This window comes from Stigmatopora argus, chromosome 18 (assembly GCF_051989625.1).
Source record: "Stigmatopora argus isolate UIUO_Sarg chromosome 18, RoL_Sarg_1.0, whole genome shotgun sequence".
NCBI lineage: Eukaryota > Metazoa > Chordata > Actinopteri > Syngnathiformes > Syngnathidae > Stigmatopora > Stigmatopora argus.
In genome coordinates this window covers 9,178,416-9,197,731 of record NC_135404.1, presented here as the reverse complement: position 1 = coordinate 9,197,731, position 19,316 = coordinate 9,178,416, and the positions used below count along the sequence as shown (strand labels likewise).

At 40.4% G+C, this 19,316-nt stretch overlaps 2 protein-coding genes across 5 annotated transcripts; one reads left to right on the top strand and one right to left on the bottom strand.

Annotated features, from left to right (window-relative positions):
- Positions 1 to 3,425: 3,425 nt before the first annotated feature.
- Positions 3,426 to 16,415, bottom strand: LOC144092525 (uncharacterized). 3 transcript variants are annotated; one of them, XM_077625383.1, is made up of 21 exons: positions 16,219 to 16,415; positions 15,840 to 15,923; positions 15,689 to 15,742; positions 15,465 to 15,545; positions 15,298 to 15,386; positions 15,190 to 15,226; positions 15,017 to 15,105; positions 12,104 to 14,767; positions 11,954 to 12,027; positions 11,237 to 11,333; positions 11,000 to 11,057; positions 9,406 to 9,488; positions 9,197 to 9,336; positions 9,005 to 9,092; positions 7,881 to 7,958; positions 7,696 to 7,736; positions 7,331 to 7,414; positions 6,204 to 6,261; positions 5,143 to 5,216; positions 4,184 to 4,238; positions 3,426 to 3,752 (listed from the first exon to the last, which is right to left on the bottom strand). In XM_077625383.1, exons 2-21 carry the CDS (start codon positions 15,905 to 15,907, stop codon positions 3,658 to 3,660), a joined length of 4,107 nt encoding a protein of 1,368 aa, XP_077481509.1. In that variant the 5' UTR covers positions 15,908 to 15,923; positions 16,219 to 16,415; the 3' UTR covers positions 3,426 to 3,657. The 3 variants fall into 3 exon arrangements, with proteins under 3 accessions (XP_077481509.1, XP_077481508.1, XP_077481507.1); XM_077625382.1 differs by lacking the exon at positions 16,219 to 16,415 and adding an exon at positions 16,008 to 16,208; XM_077625381.1 differs by having other exon boundaries at positions 3,427 to 3,752; positions 16,215 to 16,415.
- A 46-nt stretch (positions 16,416 to 16,461) lies between these two features.
- Positions 16,462 to 19,315, top strand: becn1 (beclin 1, autophagy related). Of its 2 annotated transcripts, XM_077625385.1 has the most exons (12): positions 16,463 to 16,689; positions 16,829 to 16,954; positions 17,020 to 17,084; positions 17,148 to 17,206; positions 17,278 to 17,368; positions 17,453 to 17,589; positions 17,658 to 17,852; positions 17,931 to 18,077; positions 18,152 to 18,301; positions 18,377 to 18,437; positions 18,503 to 18,645; positions 18,735 to 19,315. In XM_077625385.1, the coding sequence occupies exons 2-12, from the start codon at positions 16,831 to 16,833 to the stop codon at positions 18,901 to 18,903; spliced, it is 1,341 nt and encodes a 446-aa protein (XP_077481511.1). In that variant the 5' UTR covers positions 16,463 to 16,689; positions 16,829 to 16,830; the 3' UTR covers positions 18,904 to 19,315. The 2 variants fall into 2 exon arrangements, with proteins under 2 accessions (XP_077481510.1, XP_077481511.1); XM_077625384.1 differs by having other exon boundaries at positions 16,462 to 16,954.
- The last annotated feature ends 1 nt before the right edge of the window (position 19,316 follows it).

Here is a 19,316-nt window from a genome sequence, read left to right as displayed (position 1 = left end):
GAGAGGCCTTTTTGTTTTCTGTGATTTCAGGTATAAACTACATTCACACCAGAATTGCCATGATTGACCCTATTAAAATTGTGACCGGACGTTTGGTCGAAAGACGTTTGGTCGACCGGACGTTTGGTCGAACGGACGTTTGGTCGCCGGGTTCGCTTGCTGTCAAATTATGACAGAGTTTACTGTTGATATTTTGATATTAGATATTTAGATATTAAACTCACTCTCTCTCTCATGATTATAATTTCGAGAGCTGGTTTCAACAGTAACAACCCGGCGACCAAACGTCCGTTCTACCAAATGTCCGGTCGACCAAACGTCCGGGGACCACATGTCCGAGTACCCTTGTAACTAATCGATTTTTGCATATTAGAAATCATTTGAAAAATAGCAACAATTGATTCCTTTTAATGGACTGTTCCAAATACAGTGAGTTTTCATCTGCATTTAAAAAAGACATGGCTGATCACCAAGAACAATCTAAAACATATTTTCAATCTTCCAACCCTAATTCATGGTCCAATTTTTAGAGGATATAGATTTTGGTTCCAATGCATTTAAATGCTCAGCAGAAATTAGTAAGAGTACATTAAAAGTTGACAAATTGCAAAAGTAATCGCCGATTAGTTGACTACTGTTTGTATGAGCGCTAATTGACACCAACACTAACTCACGTTTGAACTACATGAATGAATACAACTGCATAGCTGTAATTTATGAGCTTCGTTGCGTGACCTTTAAGCGCGACTGTTCGTCCGAGCGCAACTGAAGGCAAAAGGCCCCTCAAGCGGCTGCCGCTGCTTCTTTGAGCGATGGTGAAGTGACATTTTGCAGTGCCATCACCTCGCCAGGAAGAGAGGACACACCAGATGCCCAGAGCGGGACCAATGGTAAAAGCTTCCATGAATGCTAACATTTCTCTGAAATGTGCGACTGCTGAAGTGCAATGAAAATTCTTCGAATTATCATTGTAAATTGTGACAGGGCCACTACTCTATTTACCTCAATGCAAAATTTTGAATGAAAATTTGAACAGGGCTGGCCGTGAATGACTATTTTTGAGTGACATTGATGGAAATAGACATCTATTTTAAATGGGAGAGGCTGAGAGCGAATGATTAAACTAAAAGGACGTCAATTCATTTGTTTTAATTAATCTAATTTGGCGATGCATCTTTGCAATGAAACACGATCCTGCCTTAACCATAAAATTATTCTGTGTAATAATTTTAATGCTTAATTGATAGATTTGATAAATTAACGTGTCAACTACTTTTCCAATTACTGTCATTTTATGAACAAAAATTTAATTTTTTAAATTATTTTGTTGTACAAGTGTAAAGATACTTTGGGAGGATTAAAAAAACAAGTATTAGTTTTATATCATCTTAAATTAAAAGCGGAGGAAGATTTCTTTTTTTCAACTCAATTAGACGTCTTTCACCATCAATAGCAATGAGTTAAAACCGTTTAATTCTCTTTAACCGCCCTTGCCCAGTGTCACTCTCAAATGAAGTAAATCAATTAAGGGTTAAATGCTTGATGTAAAGCTCTAAGAATTGTTTGTGAAGGCCAAACAAAGAGGAAAAAAATGTGTCACGTTGAAATGTTTTCTCGCCTTGGGCTTGAAAGAGACTGGATGTATATTGTAAACAGCCATCCGTCATATCCTCACTCGTAGCCACGTTCAAGGAAAAACAGTTATACGAAGACAACTAAGAATACGGTGCGAGCGAGGACATTATAATGCTTTAAGAAAATCCACAGAAAGCTTTTTTATTACAGGTGGGTCAATTCAGGGGGGCTACCACTTTTTCTTTCATGTTGCACGCTGTTGCGTTAAACGTTGCCATGGCAACAGTTAAGCGTTTACACATTGGAAAGGGTAAGGTTGCAGCCTTCCAGTCCGTATAAATTATTTTTGGCGGGTGATGAAATTTTCTTTGCACCTGGATCGTTACAGAGCTTTTATTCTAATGGTGAGCGACAGCAACCACAAAAAAATATATGCAACAAACACTCTTGACGACACCATCTTGGAGTCGAGAAAGGCAGAATTAAACCGAGGGAGTGGTTCAACGATGGACTATTCTTTGCATCATCGGCGGTTAATTTGATTCTTTTTACAGAAAATTTGATGCTTGATGAGTTTGGCGAGGGATTATTGCACTTACTAGATCATACGGGATTTAAGAAGACAGGGAATTAAAGCAAGGCTGGTACCAAGCAACAGCCACTCGACGGATGCGCCACAATGGCAATGACGCAGGGATAATTGTTACTTTGTCACTTGGGGGAAAAAAGGGGGGATGGGAGAAGGAGAGTGAGTCATCAAATATGCAAAAGCCAGAATTATAAGGATTAAAAATATATGTAGCGGAAAAGTGTGAGGTCAAATGCGCTGACATGGGTAGGAAAATACCACGGAAAACTTCAAAACAAAACATTACACTGAGAAGTCACTAAGATGAGATGCTCCTATTGCATCTCATTAGATCTTACAGGTCTAAAAATTCAAACGCGGGAGTGCAAATGCTCACAATGCTGAAATCAAGATGCCACATGACTGCAAATGCGCGTTCTGTTGTTCCGAAACGCTGAACAAGAATGTCCACCCTTCTGCTGCTGTTGTGGAATTTTTTACCCTGGGCTAGTTGTTCGCTTATGTGTGCACGTGCAAATTTCCTGTCCGCTAGCCGGTAAGAGTATCATGCACGTTGGGATGCTTTCCACAAGCGGCCTGATTCATATACAAAGACGCTCACTTACACTTATCCATTAAACACTTAAAGGAGAACCTCGTGATCACTAAATTCCGTGTGCACTGTAAATAACCTTTGTGATAGGACTCCTTCAAACAAGATGAGGAAGACATTCCTTTCCACTGAATTAAGGTTTATAACGAGACCCATTCACAGCTTCGAGCAGGGTGTAAAGTAAAAAAATAAAAAAATAACAGCTGACTGGGAGAAAGTGGCAACTTGGCAACAGCACATCTGGCATTTGAAATGCCTCCAAGAGGTGCTGACATTTCAGTTTTGCTTGTTGTACGTCTTTGCTGCCAGCAGTTGTTTGAAACAACACTAATTTTGATACTCTAAGTGTTACATACTGATGTATGCACTGAGTTATGTAATTGGACAAGCTGTTGATATTGTAAAAGGATTCCATATTGTTACGAAGGGTTAAAGTTCTCTTCCTTAATAATCAATATAATGCTTGATGGAATGACAAAATTGTTATATAATAAATCTTTCGACTGCCACCCCTTATGTAGAGTAATGCACCAAAATATTTGGAAATAGCACAGTTTAACAAAACAGTTAAGCCACACAGAACACAATCATTATTAATTCATTATTAGCATTATGGTAGAAGAATCACTGCAAATATATAATGTTTTTCATGATTTTGTGGTTCATTCTTACAACGCTATGCCAATTATTGCGACTGGGTTACGTTAAATCTCAAATCTACTGTTTATAAAATGCAGTTTTCAACTTACATTTGGAATGATAGTGTGAACTAGAAAAGTCACCAAAAACTAGATTTTTGGTTAATTATTTATTATCTACTTTACATGTCTATGGCGCTTCAGGTTTCTAGAATTTGTACAGAACATTTCCCAATAAATAGGTGGTAAAAGATGTCTTTAGCTCACGCTAGGTAGTTGCCGTAACCTTGGAGGGTATAGGTGCCCACGGTGTCCAATAACCAACCACGAGTTACAACAGGGACTTGTTTCGAGAGGCCTGTGAAGTGAATAAAAACGGGTGTCAATGGAATTACAATGAAATGTTAAACATACATCTTGTGTTCATTTTTACAGCCCTAAAGAACAAACTACAATACTCTTTTGTCCGCTAGTAGTTTCTGTTTGCCTTCGCAAATCTCCAAACCTTTTGTATCACATCACACTTGACATTTGCGCTTGGTCATTTGTCTCCTGCCCAAAAATTTTCACACTCGCTCTCCTCTGCAAATCTGTTGCATCGGGTTCAAAAAAAAAAAAAAACGTCTGCCACCTCGTCTGTCAGATGTGGCGAGTTTCACACTGAATGGTAACACTAATTGTTTTTGAGGATTGTGGATAAAATCAGGTTGTAATACAAATCGAACTGAAAAGTTTAAACACATTTTTCAACATACTACTTTTTGGAAATCAGTGTGATAAGAAACTTACAGCTGTACGAAGATGGCACTGATCCAGTCTGAACAATGACCAGCTGATTGGACTTCTGTGGGACAAAATAAGAGACTTAGAAAACACATCCACGCAGCTTTACTGCTACTTTCGGCATTCATTTATTTAACATCTTTCCACTAAACACCCAGTAGCGAAGCCAAGCTGGGTTGGAGCTATGAATAGTAATTAGAACTGCAGCATTGACAGAGGGCAAGTGCTTTACTGATGTGTACAATGTGCAGGGATGTACTTTAGTTAAATAATACACCACTCTGGATATGAAATGTATATACACAAGATGGGATCATTAAAATTGAAACAGTAACACCCACAGCAATAGGGGCAATTAATATTGATATATTCTTAAGCCTTTATAGGGTAGTCATTTAATTTTTGCCTGCAAATGACTGTGATAGATGTCCAATCCTTTTTGATGAGGAAAGTCTGGCAATTAATTGGACATTTAGTGCTGTCAATGGAAACTTGTTGGGTGGGGGTCAAAGTTAAGACTTATAAGAGCAAAAGCAGGGTTGTATTTGTTTTTTTTATTTTAATTGTATAGATTTTGTGATGGAAGACGACTTTATTCATTTATCCATTAAATGTTATACATTTGCTCATTTTCAATTCTGCTTATGCTCACAAAGGCCGTGAGGGTGCTGGAGCCTATCCCTGCCAACTATGGCAAGTAAAGGGACACACCCTGAAATGGTTATATTCTATATTAAAAATAATTCTACAAAGAGTAATGATTAACAAGTAGGATGCATCATAAAAATGTACATTGATACAACTGTATGAAGTTGTTTTTCGTCTGAACCGTTCATATTTAGCTTAATATTGACATTACCAACTTTGTTTTTTGGGAAATGTGCCCTGTGCTTCCTAAGAAATAAACATGACAGTAAAATTAAACAAAATATTAAGAAGAATCTTGGTTTTTAAGACAGTTTTACCCGTTTCCTTTGGAGCTCAAGTGGACTTTTGGCCACCGTGGCTCCACACAGTTGCACCATCCACTCCATTTCCTCTGGGAGATGAACAAAAACACAGGGAGCAACAAACATTAAAATATCAAAATGCAAATGCACGCAAGGAAAGCTACGCCGTAATTGTGTGGTGCTAGGAAATGAGCGATTATATGCTGTGATGCCAGAATGCCAGTCCTCACTCCATTATAATTTCCTCGGGCATTCCAGCTTGGCAAGTTTATTAGCATGCGGGTGAGCAACTTTCAAAGATAGAATGCACCAAAGACAATTACAAGCACTTCTGTATTCAACGCACCGATTATTGCAAGTTGAAATGTGGGTGTGAAGTACTTCATTTTAACATACTAACGTCAATAGACGTCCAAATACAAACACGATCATTTTTAGTCTTTAATTCAACTAAGCCTATGTCACGTTTTCCCATTATTCTATTCATAAAACATTTTGAAAAATAGCTTGACAACGATCCATGCTGTTATTTTTTTTACATTCATTTAAAGAGCTGCTGAAGCCAAAACTTTAGAGTGCACCCCAATGTAGGTTCAGCAACATGTACAGCATAATAACAAGTGCGAATGTTTCAAGTTGGTTGTAATGTCGGTCAGAAGTCAGCTGGTGCTGTGCCGACGCCTGTGGCAGGCCTGCAGGACGCTGACATCACTGCGACTGACAGACATTTAGCATTCGGCAAACAGCAAATAACAGCACGGAATAAACACAAACAGATACAAATGTGTTGTTGTGGTGAGAAGAGAACTTCCCAAACTTTTTGCGTCCTTCGAGGAATTTTTCAGAGTCTGAAAATCTTCACCCCAATTAAATATCAATAAATGCGTCAACCTTAATATTAAAATAAAATACACAATTGTGACGATATTTTTTTTGGTCTTCTTCAGAAATAAAAGAATGCAAAATTTGCCCATTTTAAGTTAAAACGAGTTTAGATGATGTCCAAAAAAGGCAGTTTGATGTCCAGTTAATAATCGTATATGAACTAGAATGGTAGTTAATGAGTTCATGTTTACCTGTGGTCATGTCTAAGAAAGGTCCTTGCAAGCAGATTTCGTAGTCCCTCATGAGAAGCTGAGGAAACAAAAAAATAACTGTCTAAAATGGTCTACTTGAAAAACAAAATAGGGAGGCAACGTGCAAAATGAACAACAACCCATCGAACAACAAAGACAAGCACTTTATTACATTCAGGGTCACCTCACTTAGTAGGAAATAATCATATTAAATGGGTTCCTTGAGCCTTGGTGGCCACATCAATCAGACAGCATGAGGTCAGATACATGCGTAGGGTGGGGAAATGTGGCTTTATCAGGAGGGAGGAAAAAAAATGACTTTTTCTCTCCTCTCCTGTCACTTGAGAATGATCATCAGCCAGAGGCGCTTTGTTTGATGAAAGTCTCGGTAGTACAGATTTTTAATTTAGACAAAGTTAATGTCCTTCGGGGGATATTTGAGCGTCAGGTAATCAGTGAGCATGTTAATTCTAACCAATGCGGAGGATTTTGCATTAAAATCACAGCCTGAAATATCAATTGAAATACCTTGCCTTATGCTATGGATTTTACGAGTTACAATCAGACATTTGGTCAATTTACCAACTTTTACCAGCTAGGCCTGGGTGATATAGCTAAAAAAAATATTTTCCATGCCCTCCTTATATCTGAAGGCAATAGGTAAAATAGAAAAAATAATTTTGAATACTAAACATAAGTTACCGCTATTTCTAACAATGAAATATACTGCAAAACCTCCTTCCTGAGTAAACAAAAATGTCTTTCTCGCTCCCCACCATTGTGTATTCAGCCCCCGAATACAAAGCAATAACTACAAGAAGAAAAACAAAGGCATTCTCATGGAATCCTCTATTGAATAATTTGTAACTAGAATTCCATTTTAGATAAGACCCACTTGACACCTCATTACTATCTGCTTTACATACATAGACTTGTATTTATTCTTTTTCCGGTTATCAATAATTTTCCCGACCATATTAAGCTGCACTTCGATCCTGCCACTATTCTTGCGTAGATTCGTGTCAACTGGCATTAAGTGATAAAATCCTTTGGTCTGCATTGCGCTTTTCATTGCGACGAAAAATGAATCAAAACAGCAACTTTGCTTTCTAAAGTTGTGCACTCACATTATCGTCATTGCTGGTGCGCGCTTTCATTGGGCCAAGATGGTCGGACCCGTTCACCACGTCACCTCTCACTTCATATAAATTCTGCATGGGGAGGATGACAAAACAATAATGCATTAATTATAATTTTAAAAAAAAACATCCCGAAGAAGCTGGAATTCAGACATGCTAGCAAGTTGGAAAAACACTTATTTACTTTTATAATGAACTCATTGTGATGCAGTGGAGTCATTACACTAGCTAACGGGAATCACAAAAGCAAATGGCCTGACAAATAATGCATGACGTGTATCGTAGGAACCGCCGTGGAAAGCTTCGTCATGCCGTCTCATTTCAATATGGAGATTTAAAAGGGGGCGGGTTACCTCGTCCAAGAGTTTCTTTTGCTTGAAGCATTCAGCAATCCCTGCAAGGTGCAAAAAAAAGGAATAAATGGGGACTTATTTGGGAGCACCTCCCTATTGTTTTTAAACCATGGGAGGCGTTGTCTCATAAATAACGACAGAGCAGTGAGTAAGGCATAAAAAGGATCATTAAGGACAATACTTACAATTGAAGCTCACCACCCACTTCCTGCCTGCAATGCCAAGGAAGTACTTGAGTGTACGCTCACATACAAGTTGTTCATCTTGGGGAGAAAAATGAAGGGACAGGAATTTATTTTCCAGCATTATTATTCACTGCCATTAATGGCTATAGACATTCAATCCATTTGAACCTCCCAGTAGATGGAATGTCTACCAATTTTAAGGATTTTATCAATTCAGCACACCTTCCAATGTTAAACCAGCAAGAATCAGGTGGCTTAGTGCTCCCCATTTCATGGATGCCAGAGAAACGACCGCCTGCTAAGGCCTCGTTGCAATGTGGCGCTTTCGAGACGGCGAATTAAAAATAATCTATCAGGGAGGGTAATTAGTGACGAGCAAGAGAATGAGGTCTGCGCCTTATCTCCAAATAGCTTTTGTGGGGAAGAGGCACAAATCAAAGAGTACTGTTGGAAATTAAAATGTTCTGTTAATGTACTAACTTAAGACGGCGAGAGCTTCTTTGAAATGCTTGAGAAAAACTATTAACGCTTTCCCAAGGCGCAGGTACACCAGCAGTAAATTGTCAAACCTGTTCAATCAATTAGCGGTAGCCTATGATTCACAATGACAGTAGAGGGAATTATGTTTGGTAGGCTGTGGGAGCCGGCACGATTAACCAAACCTAATCGATAAGAAAATTGATTGACATCATTTGTAGAGCCACAGTGTCAGTCTATTATCGCCCGGTCCTACCATTAACTACATATGGCGTTCCTCAGAGAGCCATCAAGATTGCCAAAAGGTATAAAAATATGACTTCCGCATTTTATTAAAATGACACATTAAATGAATGACGCCTGGTTTTGAAATCAAATACCAGAAAAATAAAATTTCCCAGTGCAGTTTTTGTCTCCAGTGCATATTTACAGCTAAAATGTTAAGCCAAGAAAAATATAACTGTTAATGGCATGTGATTTAAATAAAAGTCGAAATAAAAACATGATTTGTGGCAGCCCTGATAGACATTAAACATTCCACTCATGGATTTGAATACATTAAAAAAAATGGATGAAGAATTTACAAATGACGACACGCCTATTCCAAAGATGTATTCACATTCAAAGCACTAAGTGTCCTCACGTACCTGTGCACATGACAATGTGAGTCACTTCCGCCGTCACCCGGGAGACAACACGGGCGCCGAGTCTCTTGGCAAACCTCTTTACGGTGATCTGAGACAAAGCCAGGTGTGATTGGCACAGGCGACACGCCCCTCGACAACCCAGCTCCCATTAAGTTGGATAATTGCAGTTGTGCCAGGCGAATACGCACACACCTGCTCGGCGGGGGCCAAACCGGATGACACGAGCACCATTTTAGCTCTGTTTCGGTCCCTCTCTGGAGTTTTGTTCTCCTTGTCGCTGGAGGTGGAATTTGATTCGGCGACTCTTTTCTCAGCTGCGGAGAGTGTTGTCGCTATGCAGGGGAATGAATAAATAATTGTGTAAAATAATGAGCAACAGGATGTTAGAATTGTAAGCTTACGCATTTCTTTGGTGGGCTGAGAAAACTGTTCTACATTATGAGGACGTCGATCTGGCTCCTCCGTAACACTTGCAAGGGTTTTGCTGCAAAATAAAGGATACTTCATTAAAAATGTGTCCGGAATTTTATAAATTCTTTGGCTGCCTTTGCTAGGCTTCCAATTCAATTGAGAAAACTATAAAAGTTAGGTCACAATAGAAGTTTAAAATTTTGGAAGTAAAGACTATGAGTGAGAGTAAAGCTGTATGACAGTAAAAAGTTATTGTTCAAAAAGAAATAGTTAAAACATTAGGGAGTAGAATCCTTTTGCGAACAAGTCAGAATTTTACAATAACATCATACTGTGATGTGATTTTAGGCGAATCTTTTATTTTCTTTAATGTGGGATGAAAAGAAAAAAAATAAACTAAAAAAACAGAAAAGCAAGTAGAATGAAAACATCATGATTTTCACAAAGAATGAAATGAGATAAACTGTCAGTGTACGAGAAAAAAAATACCAAATTAAATAACTAATACAAGTACTAACAACACAATTAAAATGAAGTAGCAAAATGACAGGGCAAAAAAAAAAAATCTACCACTGCAAAAATCTTAGCACCAAAATCCCCCACTAGAATGGAGAGAACATGCTATTATTTTTAGTAAATCAATCCACAAGTATGACCCTTGCTTTTTTTCCACCGTCACTGTCAAACAATGATTAATTTGTCTCACTGAACCCGCAAATCGTAACGCCGGTTGCAATTATTTCCGTGGCGCACTTTTCTGCCTGCTTCTTCTTTTCTGCAACAAGCTCATCTCGCTAAGCCCCTTTTAAGTTATCATCCGCCAGCCCCTCTTAGCTCGGAATGGAGCACTTAGAAGCGCTTGCCTCGAAGGGTTCTAGGTGTGTGTGTGTGTGTCGGGGTGGGGGGATACTGGGGGGGGTCAGTCAAGCGGGAGATAGATTACCAAAGCAACACAAGTTTCTCTCTAAGTGCTCTGAAATGATAGAAGATACAGGGAGTAATGACTTTTGCTTTTTTTTAATCTCTCTGGCGCGGGAGCAGATGTGGGGTTCATTGGAGAGATTACCTGCCCATCATTCTACTAGAAGAGGGGACACCTACCCAATTATCTGAGGTGATAAATAAGGGTTATTTCTGTAGAAGATAGCAGTGAGAAAAAAATACCTAAACAGGCATGTTACCATAGCTCTCATGAAAATTACAAAGAAGCAATTTCTGTCCAAATCTAAAAGGGATCTGTGAACTTAAAATTTCCCTGTCAAGGATATGTTAGATTCAACCTGAAAAAAGTCAAGTTGCCCTTACATTTTGTGCGTTGTTGTTTTACGATGAATAAGTTAATGAGTTTTTCAATAGTGCGTGCATTTGTCTCAAATAACTGCTTTGAACACAGTTGCTATCTAAAAACACATCTTATACTGGAGCAACAAACCTGTCATTGCCCTTATATAAGATGTCTTAATTAATATTTTTGAATAACGTGTTAAAAAAAAAACAAGTCGCACTTTTGGTCTGTTGCAGGCCTTGCACAACTATGAAAAAAAAGTACAACTTATAGTCCAGAAAATTCCTGAAATTACTAACCTGTCTGAATTATGGTTTTCATCCAGGTCACGTACATCAGATATTTTCACAACTGGGCCTAACGACAGACAGACAACAAATTCATACATTTTAACCAACTATGACTCAATTAAATAACATTCCCCCCCCCAAAAAAAGCCCTATAGACCATTTAGTTTTAGTTTGATTAATATCTTTCTTAAAAAAAAGATTCATATTAATCTAGTATAGTCATGTGTTAAACAGTGGTCTGCTTACACACAGTAGGATTGGCCTCCTTCTCTTGAAGCACCTCAGTCACCAAAGCCATCAACTTCTCCAGCCTAACAAGCTCTTTCTGCATCTCCATCTTTTGCTGGCAAATGAGGGGAAGGGAAAAAAAGCAGACTTTACAATTGATTGAACTGAGGGCAGAAGAAAATTGGAATGCCACCTTCAGTTCACACGTAAAAATAAGTGTCAATCAGCGGAGGCGGAAACTATACTTAGCTGTTACTTAATGATTGCAAAACTCAAGGGTGTTTAATTGTTAATGTTTTTACTGTCAGTAAAATATTCACTCAATGGCTGCCAGTGACGGCGATATATGTCAATAGAAGTTAAAAGTTTAAAACTAATAGTCTCTGTGAATGTAGGCAGTCAAGATATGAACCTAAATAGAGTGAGGTTTGACAGTGGACAGATAAAGGGAGAATGCAGGATGATTGATGAGGGGAACAACAAACATCTCCTCTGTGGCCCTTGTAAATAAAATGCAATTTAAAAACTTGCTGACAGTGACATTTTTCAACAACAACAAAAAAACAAAGCAATCCATAAGACTGTAAATGACATCTTAATGGCAACATTGGGTTTGTTGCCCTCTATAGGAGGAAAGGGAAAAATGCATGCATAAATGCTTGCATATTATACGTTCGTACACCCATAATCACAGGAGTCTATTGCTGTCAATGGCGACAACTTCTTCAAATATACCTGCGTGACGAGAAGCTCTGTTGCGAATTGTGACGAGTCCGCAGAAATGCTCGCACAATTCACTGGTGCATCATCTGCAAATGAATAGAATTGGGGGAAATTCACTTGTCAGTATAACAGTACATTTCTGTAGATCCTGCATGATCTTACTTTCATATGGAAGGTCAAACAAGTCGACAGATGCTTGGCTGGCCTCAAAGTAGTCGAGACTCAAACTCCGGCCACGGACTTCAACGTCATCATGCCAGTCACCTTCAGCATCAGATTCGTGCCCGTTAGCTTTAGCAAGAGCTTCCTGCCCATTAGCTTCAGCATCAGATTCCTTCCCGTCAGCTTCAGCATTGGATTCCTGCGTATTAGCTTCAGTACTAGCTTCCTGCCAATTAGCTTTAGCGGCACAATCGCCCTGAGTAGGTGGAGCGACCTTGTGGAATATTTGCGTCAAAGTGGGAAGCTTCTGACTGAAGCTGCTCTGTGACTCTGACGTGTACTGCAGCCTTCGGGCCCTCTTTTGCGTTTTCCGTCTAGGGTTGCTCCGGTTGGACAACGGGGGGCTTGTCTCCGTTCCCAAGGACGGTAGGCCCAGTGGGACGTCGAGTCCGTCCGGAGTCATTGAGCAGTCGGTCTCCAAAAGATGTTGGTATGCAGTCACCAAACTGCTTCCAGCGTCAGTGTGACTCTCTGTGGTGTTCTTTTGACTCTCCCTTGTAGAAGTTTCCAACATGCTTTCTGGGGTTTCCTGGCGCTCCCGTTCGTGAAAGCAGAGTCCAGAACTCCCGATCTGGGGGATGAAGGACACAACAGGGCTTTCCGTTTCACGTGCTTCCACTTTGTTGGGACTAAGGACACTGCTGACGGTACTCCTAAGGAGAACTGAAGTAGCCATCGCTTCAGAATCCATTTTCTTTGAGGGAAAATTGGTCGGGGGGTTCAAATCGCTACCAGGTGATGGGTCGGCCAGGTCCAACCTCGGTATTCTCTGCTCTTTGGCACACTGAACCCCTGATCTAGCAGGGTTACTATTTTCCAAAGTGCGCACAGGATTTTCATCCACACTCGGACTCTGCTTCCCGTTTGAGCGGGTGAGGCGGAATGACTTCCTTTTGATGGGCTTGAAGCTCTTAAAGAGTTGCTCGGTGTCCATCTCGCTATCGTTACAGTTCTCGTCCTTTTCTCTCGGGTTACTGGGAATTGAACAATGAACTGGATCTTCCGGGACAACCCCATTGACTTTTGGCAAACATGGGATTGGGGGAGGGTCAGGATCAGCAAATGCTTTACTTTCAGTTACAGAAACTACCGTGATCTCCATGTTTTCGCATCTGTTATTTTTAGACTCCTTTGAAGCCGACAGAATCAATGTTCCATTGTCTTTCACTTCCTTGACGGGTGACTTCTCACCCTGCTGAGTTGTGAGGGGAGACTTCATTTTGGTGGGTTTGAAGCTCTTGAAGAGTTCCTCAGTTTCCATAGTGCTATCATTATAGTTCTCTTTTTCTGTTGGTGCATTTGGACTCAAACAAGGGACTGGCTCTTCTGGAGGAACTCCAATAAAAGTTGGAGAATTTGGGCCTGGAGGAGGATCAGGATCTGCACATGCCTCGGATTCAGTTTGAGGGACTTCCATAAGAGGGTTCTCTAAACCGGAGATCTCCATGTTTTCAATTGTGCAGAGTTCTTTGTCATAAACGCATCCGTTAATTTTACATTTAGTTTTAGCAGAGAGGACCGATGGCCCTTTCGCGTTAAGGCTTTTGAGTGTGTTTGCACCCTGCTCTTTTGCAGTACTAATTATGGGAGCTTGCTGCAACAGCAGCCTTCTGCTTCTGCTTCTCCTGATGCAGGTTGTGACGGCCAACTCCTGGTCCTCACTGCTCGGGTAGTTCTCGATATGAACCTGAACCGCCTCCTGCGGAAGATTACTCTTAGCGAGGTCATCGTCATTTTGCACGCCGACAAGCACCAGAGGTTTTACATGTTTGGTGAATTTGCTTCTCTCCGAGGAACTTCTACGCTTGTCTGTTTTTTTCGGCCCAAGACTTTCCATCTTAGCTTTGGTTTGTAAATCAGAGTCATCCTGCTGCAAAGCACTACGTAATCTCTTTATTGGTTTGCGTTTAAGATGAACGATTTCAAGGCTGTGAAAGTCGATTTGGTCATTTTCATTGTTTTCCGGCGAACTGTCTACATCCTCACTGTGAATATTTGCTGTTGGCACTTCACCTTTCTCTTCAGGGCTTTTCATGACATCAGGAAGTGTTACGCTAGTCAACCTGGGCTGTTTTCCTGAAGAGTTTGATAGATTCCTGGTGGTGGCACCTGGGTAACTTTTTCGCTCTCGTTTGTAGGTGGCCCCAAAAACCTGATCTTCAAGGGTTTTGGTGACCTGCTCCTTATGATGGAATGTATTGATGTCCTGAAGTGAATGGGAGCAATTCAAATCATCTGAAAACTGAGCAACCTCTGTAGGGTCATCCAATACAAGGCTCCCCTCAACCGGAACCTTCAGGAGCCACTCAGCAACCTTCTCCACACTTTCCATCTTCTTCTTTTTAGAGATTTCCTCAATCTCCAGATCACTTTTCTGTCCACCAGATTGCATTAGCTTTTGATTTTTCAAAACCGCTGGCACAACTTGGTCCTTTCGTCTTTTCCTTAGAGTTACAAATCTAGAGATTTTGACTGGTGCCTCCCTTGATTCCATACATTGTGTAGTTGGAACAGAGTCTCTGAGGGCTCCTTCCTGAACTTCACCTTCTGTCGTCAAAGGATCGGAATGATCAAATCCCATGACTTTTGCAAAACCTTGAAGGGCTAAAGAGATGAATAAATGCAACCGTTTAAGAATTAGCACAACAATACTTTGAATGACAAAAATGACAAACTATGTATGTGAATTAAATCATCTTCCCAGCTGTTTATCCTTGAGGGTTATATATTTATCGTTATGTATATTTTAATTCTATAGTATATTTGAAGCTAAAATGAATAGATTCCATTCTTTTATGAACAACCAGGGAAATAACTACATATCATTAACTTTGTCTCCAACTAAGCTTTCACCTGCTTTCGTTGAGTGACAACTCGAAAGAGCCTTTTCAACACCCTCCAATTTGTTCGGTGATTTATCGAACTGCTCGTCATCAGTGACACTGCGTTGAGTTAAAAAAGGGATTATAGCCATTAGTGAAAATTCAAATCAAATGGGATCCCCATTGTGAACAAATCACACTTACTGAGATTGCATTTTTTCCTGAGCAAGTCCTGTGAAATCTGTCAGTGGAGAATATTTAAGTCACCCTTTTGAGTTGAGCTATTTAAAATGGCAACTGTGCAATACTTACAGTTTGTGCCGGTGTCATTCTCATATGCCTGAATCATATCTTGTACACCTGTGATGAGTCTCTGAAAACTCTGACTCTCCCGCAAGCTCCTACACAGAAGAAAAAGAGATCGCTCGGAATAGCTGAACAAAAAAATGATTTTATCAGTGAAATATTAAATGTTCAACCTCTTAGTTATCTTTTCTTTACACACTGGGCAGTTGGCTGCTATTCTTTTGGTGTTTTCCAACAGTTTCAGCATACAAAACCTAAGGAGGTGACCAAAAGTGTTGTGCAGGTACTAATAAAATCATGTTTGTGGGTTTATGGCAGACTGATTTTCATTTTTTTAAAGGGCATTCCGTTTCTTAGTAAATATGTGGACTAAATATGATCATGAAATGACACTTACCTGCAAAACTGATGGTCACACTTGGTAGAAACAGGTTGAGTCATCAAATCCAGACTAGTTGGGGAAGTTAAAATATTAGAAACAAATTTTCACGGAAAAATCCTGTCCCGTGCAATCAAATGGCTAAAACAGCCGATTTAATGATAATTACCAAATAGGACATTGCAGGGTCTCCCATACGGCAGCTATCCCTCTCTTGACCTCGGTATCATTATTCATGATGTCGTTTTTATTTCTAACAAGGGAAACAAAACGGTCAGTTACTAAGTTTCGACAACACGTCAGTGAGTATCTAGATACATGAGGACTCATAGTGTACCAAGTAATGTCGTCACTTTTGCAATTTGGTCTGATGACAGCGATCACCAGGATTCGGGATTGACAATAATTACAGGATTTACAGAGCGATTAACGATGCATAAATATTGGACTTTGCATAAATAATACCAACATAACAAATGAGCAACACATAACCGTGGGAGATATAACAATTTAGCGGAAGTAAACTTTGTGTCTCATAACCTACCTACCGCCTTTCCTTCACTTGCTTCAGTTTTCCCGCACTCTTTTTCTTCTCTTGTTAGTGTTGAACAGCTGACTCTGATTTGATATAGCGCTACCCTTCTGGTAGGAGATGGAAATTACAGCATTCATCTGTCAAAACAAGCGTAATTATTTAAAAAGAAACCGAATATGTGGCTATTCCAGATACTCAATGTATACTTTCTCCTAATTAAAACATGGATGTAAATTGTTCACAGTTTGATTGTGGTTTTCCACCAATACGCAGAGGGCACTACTGGGCTCTCATGTTTGATCACGCGAATTTCTTCACGAAGAAGAAATTAGTAAACATCAACACGGAAGCGAAAAGGAAAAACGACAGTCACGAGAATTGTTTAAAGATAATTTCCATGTATTATTTCGATTGTGTGCCCTCCACACATTTAATGAAGTGATTTCCACATGCGTGTATTATTTGACAGTAGATCGCGTTTAAGGTAACATCATATCTTAACATACTAGCATATCGCTGCCAGCAACAAGCTAACTTTGACGCAGGCTAGTGTGATAAACGCAGCTTGAAATACATAGTGATTTCGCACACTTGATGGTTTTTTTGGATTTTTGTACTTGAAGTGATGGAGGGCTCTAAGACGAGCACAACGATGCAAGTTAGTTTTGTTTGTCAACGATGCTGCCAGCCCCTCAAACTGGACACGTCCTTTAATGTCCTGGACCGGGTCACCATCCATGAACTGATTGGTATGTCATCAAATGTCATCCAATTTTGGAATGACTTTCATACTATGTTGCATGTCCTCTTTCAGCTCCATTGGTGACTGTCACACCCAGCAAACAGGCAGATTGTGCTGAAGGAGACTCTACAACAGAGGTAAATATATTAAGTTTCCTGCCTTGTCTGTTAGAATCATTAACACTGGGGGGAAATATTCAGGAGACCTTTGTAGAAAACAAGCAAGATGGTGTGTCAAGGAAATACATCCCACCAGCACGGTGAGTGTTTGATGTGAAAATATATCATTGGCTGCTATAGATCTATTTGTCAAAGTTGTCCGTGCCCGCAGGATGATGTCCACGGAGAGTGCCAACAGCTTCACGTTGATAGGAGATGCATCTGATGGTGGGACCATGGAAAATTTAAGCCGCAGACTTAAGGTAGCATTGCTTGAAAATATGCAACAGATACACAACAATGCATATATATGGTATGTGTTATAAAAAATGTCATTTTTGTTGCAGGTGACGAGTGACCTGTTTGACATCATGTCTGGTCAGACTGATGTGGACCACCCGCTGTGTGAGGAATGTACCGACACTTTGCTGGACCACCTGGATACGCAGCTTAACATCACCGAGAATGAATGTCAGAATTACAAGTGAGTCAAATGGAGGATATGGCGCAGAGAGATTTTGACTGAATACATCTTTCATGCCATGTGTTCAGGCAGTGTCTGGAGCTCCTGTCGCAGCTGCCGGTGGAGGACGAGGAGACGCTCTTGAGCGAGCTGCAGCATCTGAAGGAGGAGGAAACGGCGTTGGTGCAAGAGCTGGAGGCTGTGGAGGAGCAGCGAGCGGGCGTGGCCCAGGAACTGACGCAGAGTCGAGCGCAGGCCCAACAACTGGAGACGGAGGAGCTGCAGTGAGTGACCAAAATTGTTGTCGATCAATCGTGACAATCCATTTTTCTAATAGGTGTTACAATTTTTGTGTGTGTCAGATACCAGAAGGAGTACAGTGAGTTCAAACGCCAACAGCTGGAACTAGATGACGAGCTGAAGAGCGTCGACAACCAGATGCGTTACTGTCAGATTCAGCTGGATCGACTCAAGAAAACCAACGTCTTCAACGCCACTTTTCACATCTGGTAGCCACTGTGGTACAGCCAAGTTCCCATTTAGATGTTGAGGGTCTAGTAACATGTTGTTTTTCAATATCCAGGCACAGTGGGCAATTTGGCACGATCAACAACTTCCGATTGGGTCGACTTCCCAGCGTTCCTGTGGAATGGCATGAGATCAATGCGGCCTGGGGTCAGACAGTGTTGCTTTTGCATGCGTTGGCTAACAAGATGGGGCTACGTTTCCAGAGGTTTTCAAATTTATAATTTAACTTTAATCCTTTGGCAAATGAGTTACTTAACCGAAACTTGTTTTCTCAACTCAGATACCGCCTTGTGCCATATGGAAACCATTCCTACTTGGAGTCCCTAACAGATAAGTCAAAGGTAATGAAGATTATTTGGATTCCTCCTTCAATTTTACACTGTACTTTCCCTTTTTTTTATCCCAGGAACTTCCGTTGTACTGCTCAGGCGGCCTGAGGTTCTTCTGGGACAATAAGTTCGACCACGCGATGGTAGCCTTCCTGGACTGCGTGCAACAATTTAAAGATGAGGTGGAAAAAGGCGACACTGGCTTCTGTCTTCCATACAGGTAAGAATCGTAACACCTATTGAGGCTCTATCAAAATATAGGGAGAACTAATTATGGCAACTATGTACTTGCACATGGTGTGATGTCAGGATGGACGTGGAGAAGGGCAAGATTGAAGACACGGGTGGAAGCGGTGGCTCCTACTCTATCAAGACACAGTTCAACTCGGAAGAGCAGTGGACTAAAGCGCTCAAGTTTATGCTCACCAACCTCAAATGGGGGCTCGCTTGGGTCACCTCACAGTTCTACAACAGATAAAAGAAAGAAAAAACATTGGAACAGTTGGAGAAAGTGTACCTTATATGCTTTGGACCGACCGTCACTCTTCCCTTGAGACTTGAATGTGAACGTCCCTGAAACATACACTTGTATCAACAAAGTTGAAGACCCACTTACAAAGGTAGTTCCCAGTTTTGAGCATGAATTGCCAGAACTTCCAATATAAATTTACTGGATCCAAAAGAAAGGATTTACAAATTGCACTGAAAGCTGATACTATAACTGCGGTTAGATTAATAAAGTAGCAGCCTATTCATGGACTTCTACAAGTATAAAGCCAAACATGGATTGTCCATTGTGATTTCTAAACACGGATGAATGTTAAACTAATCATGTTTTGAATATGCTAGCTGGTCATAATGGATTAAACTAACATGACACAATCTCCTAAC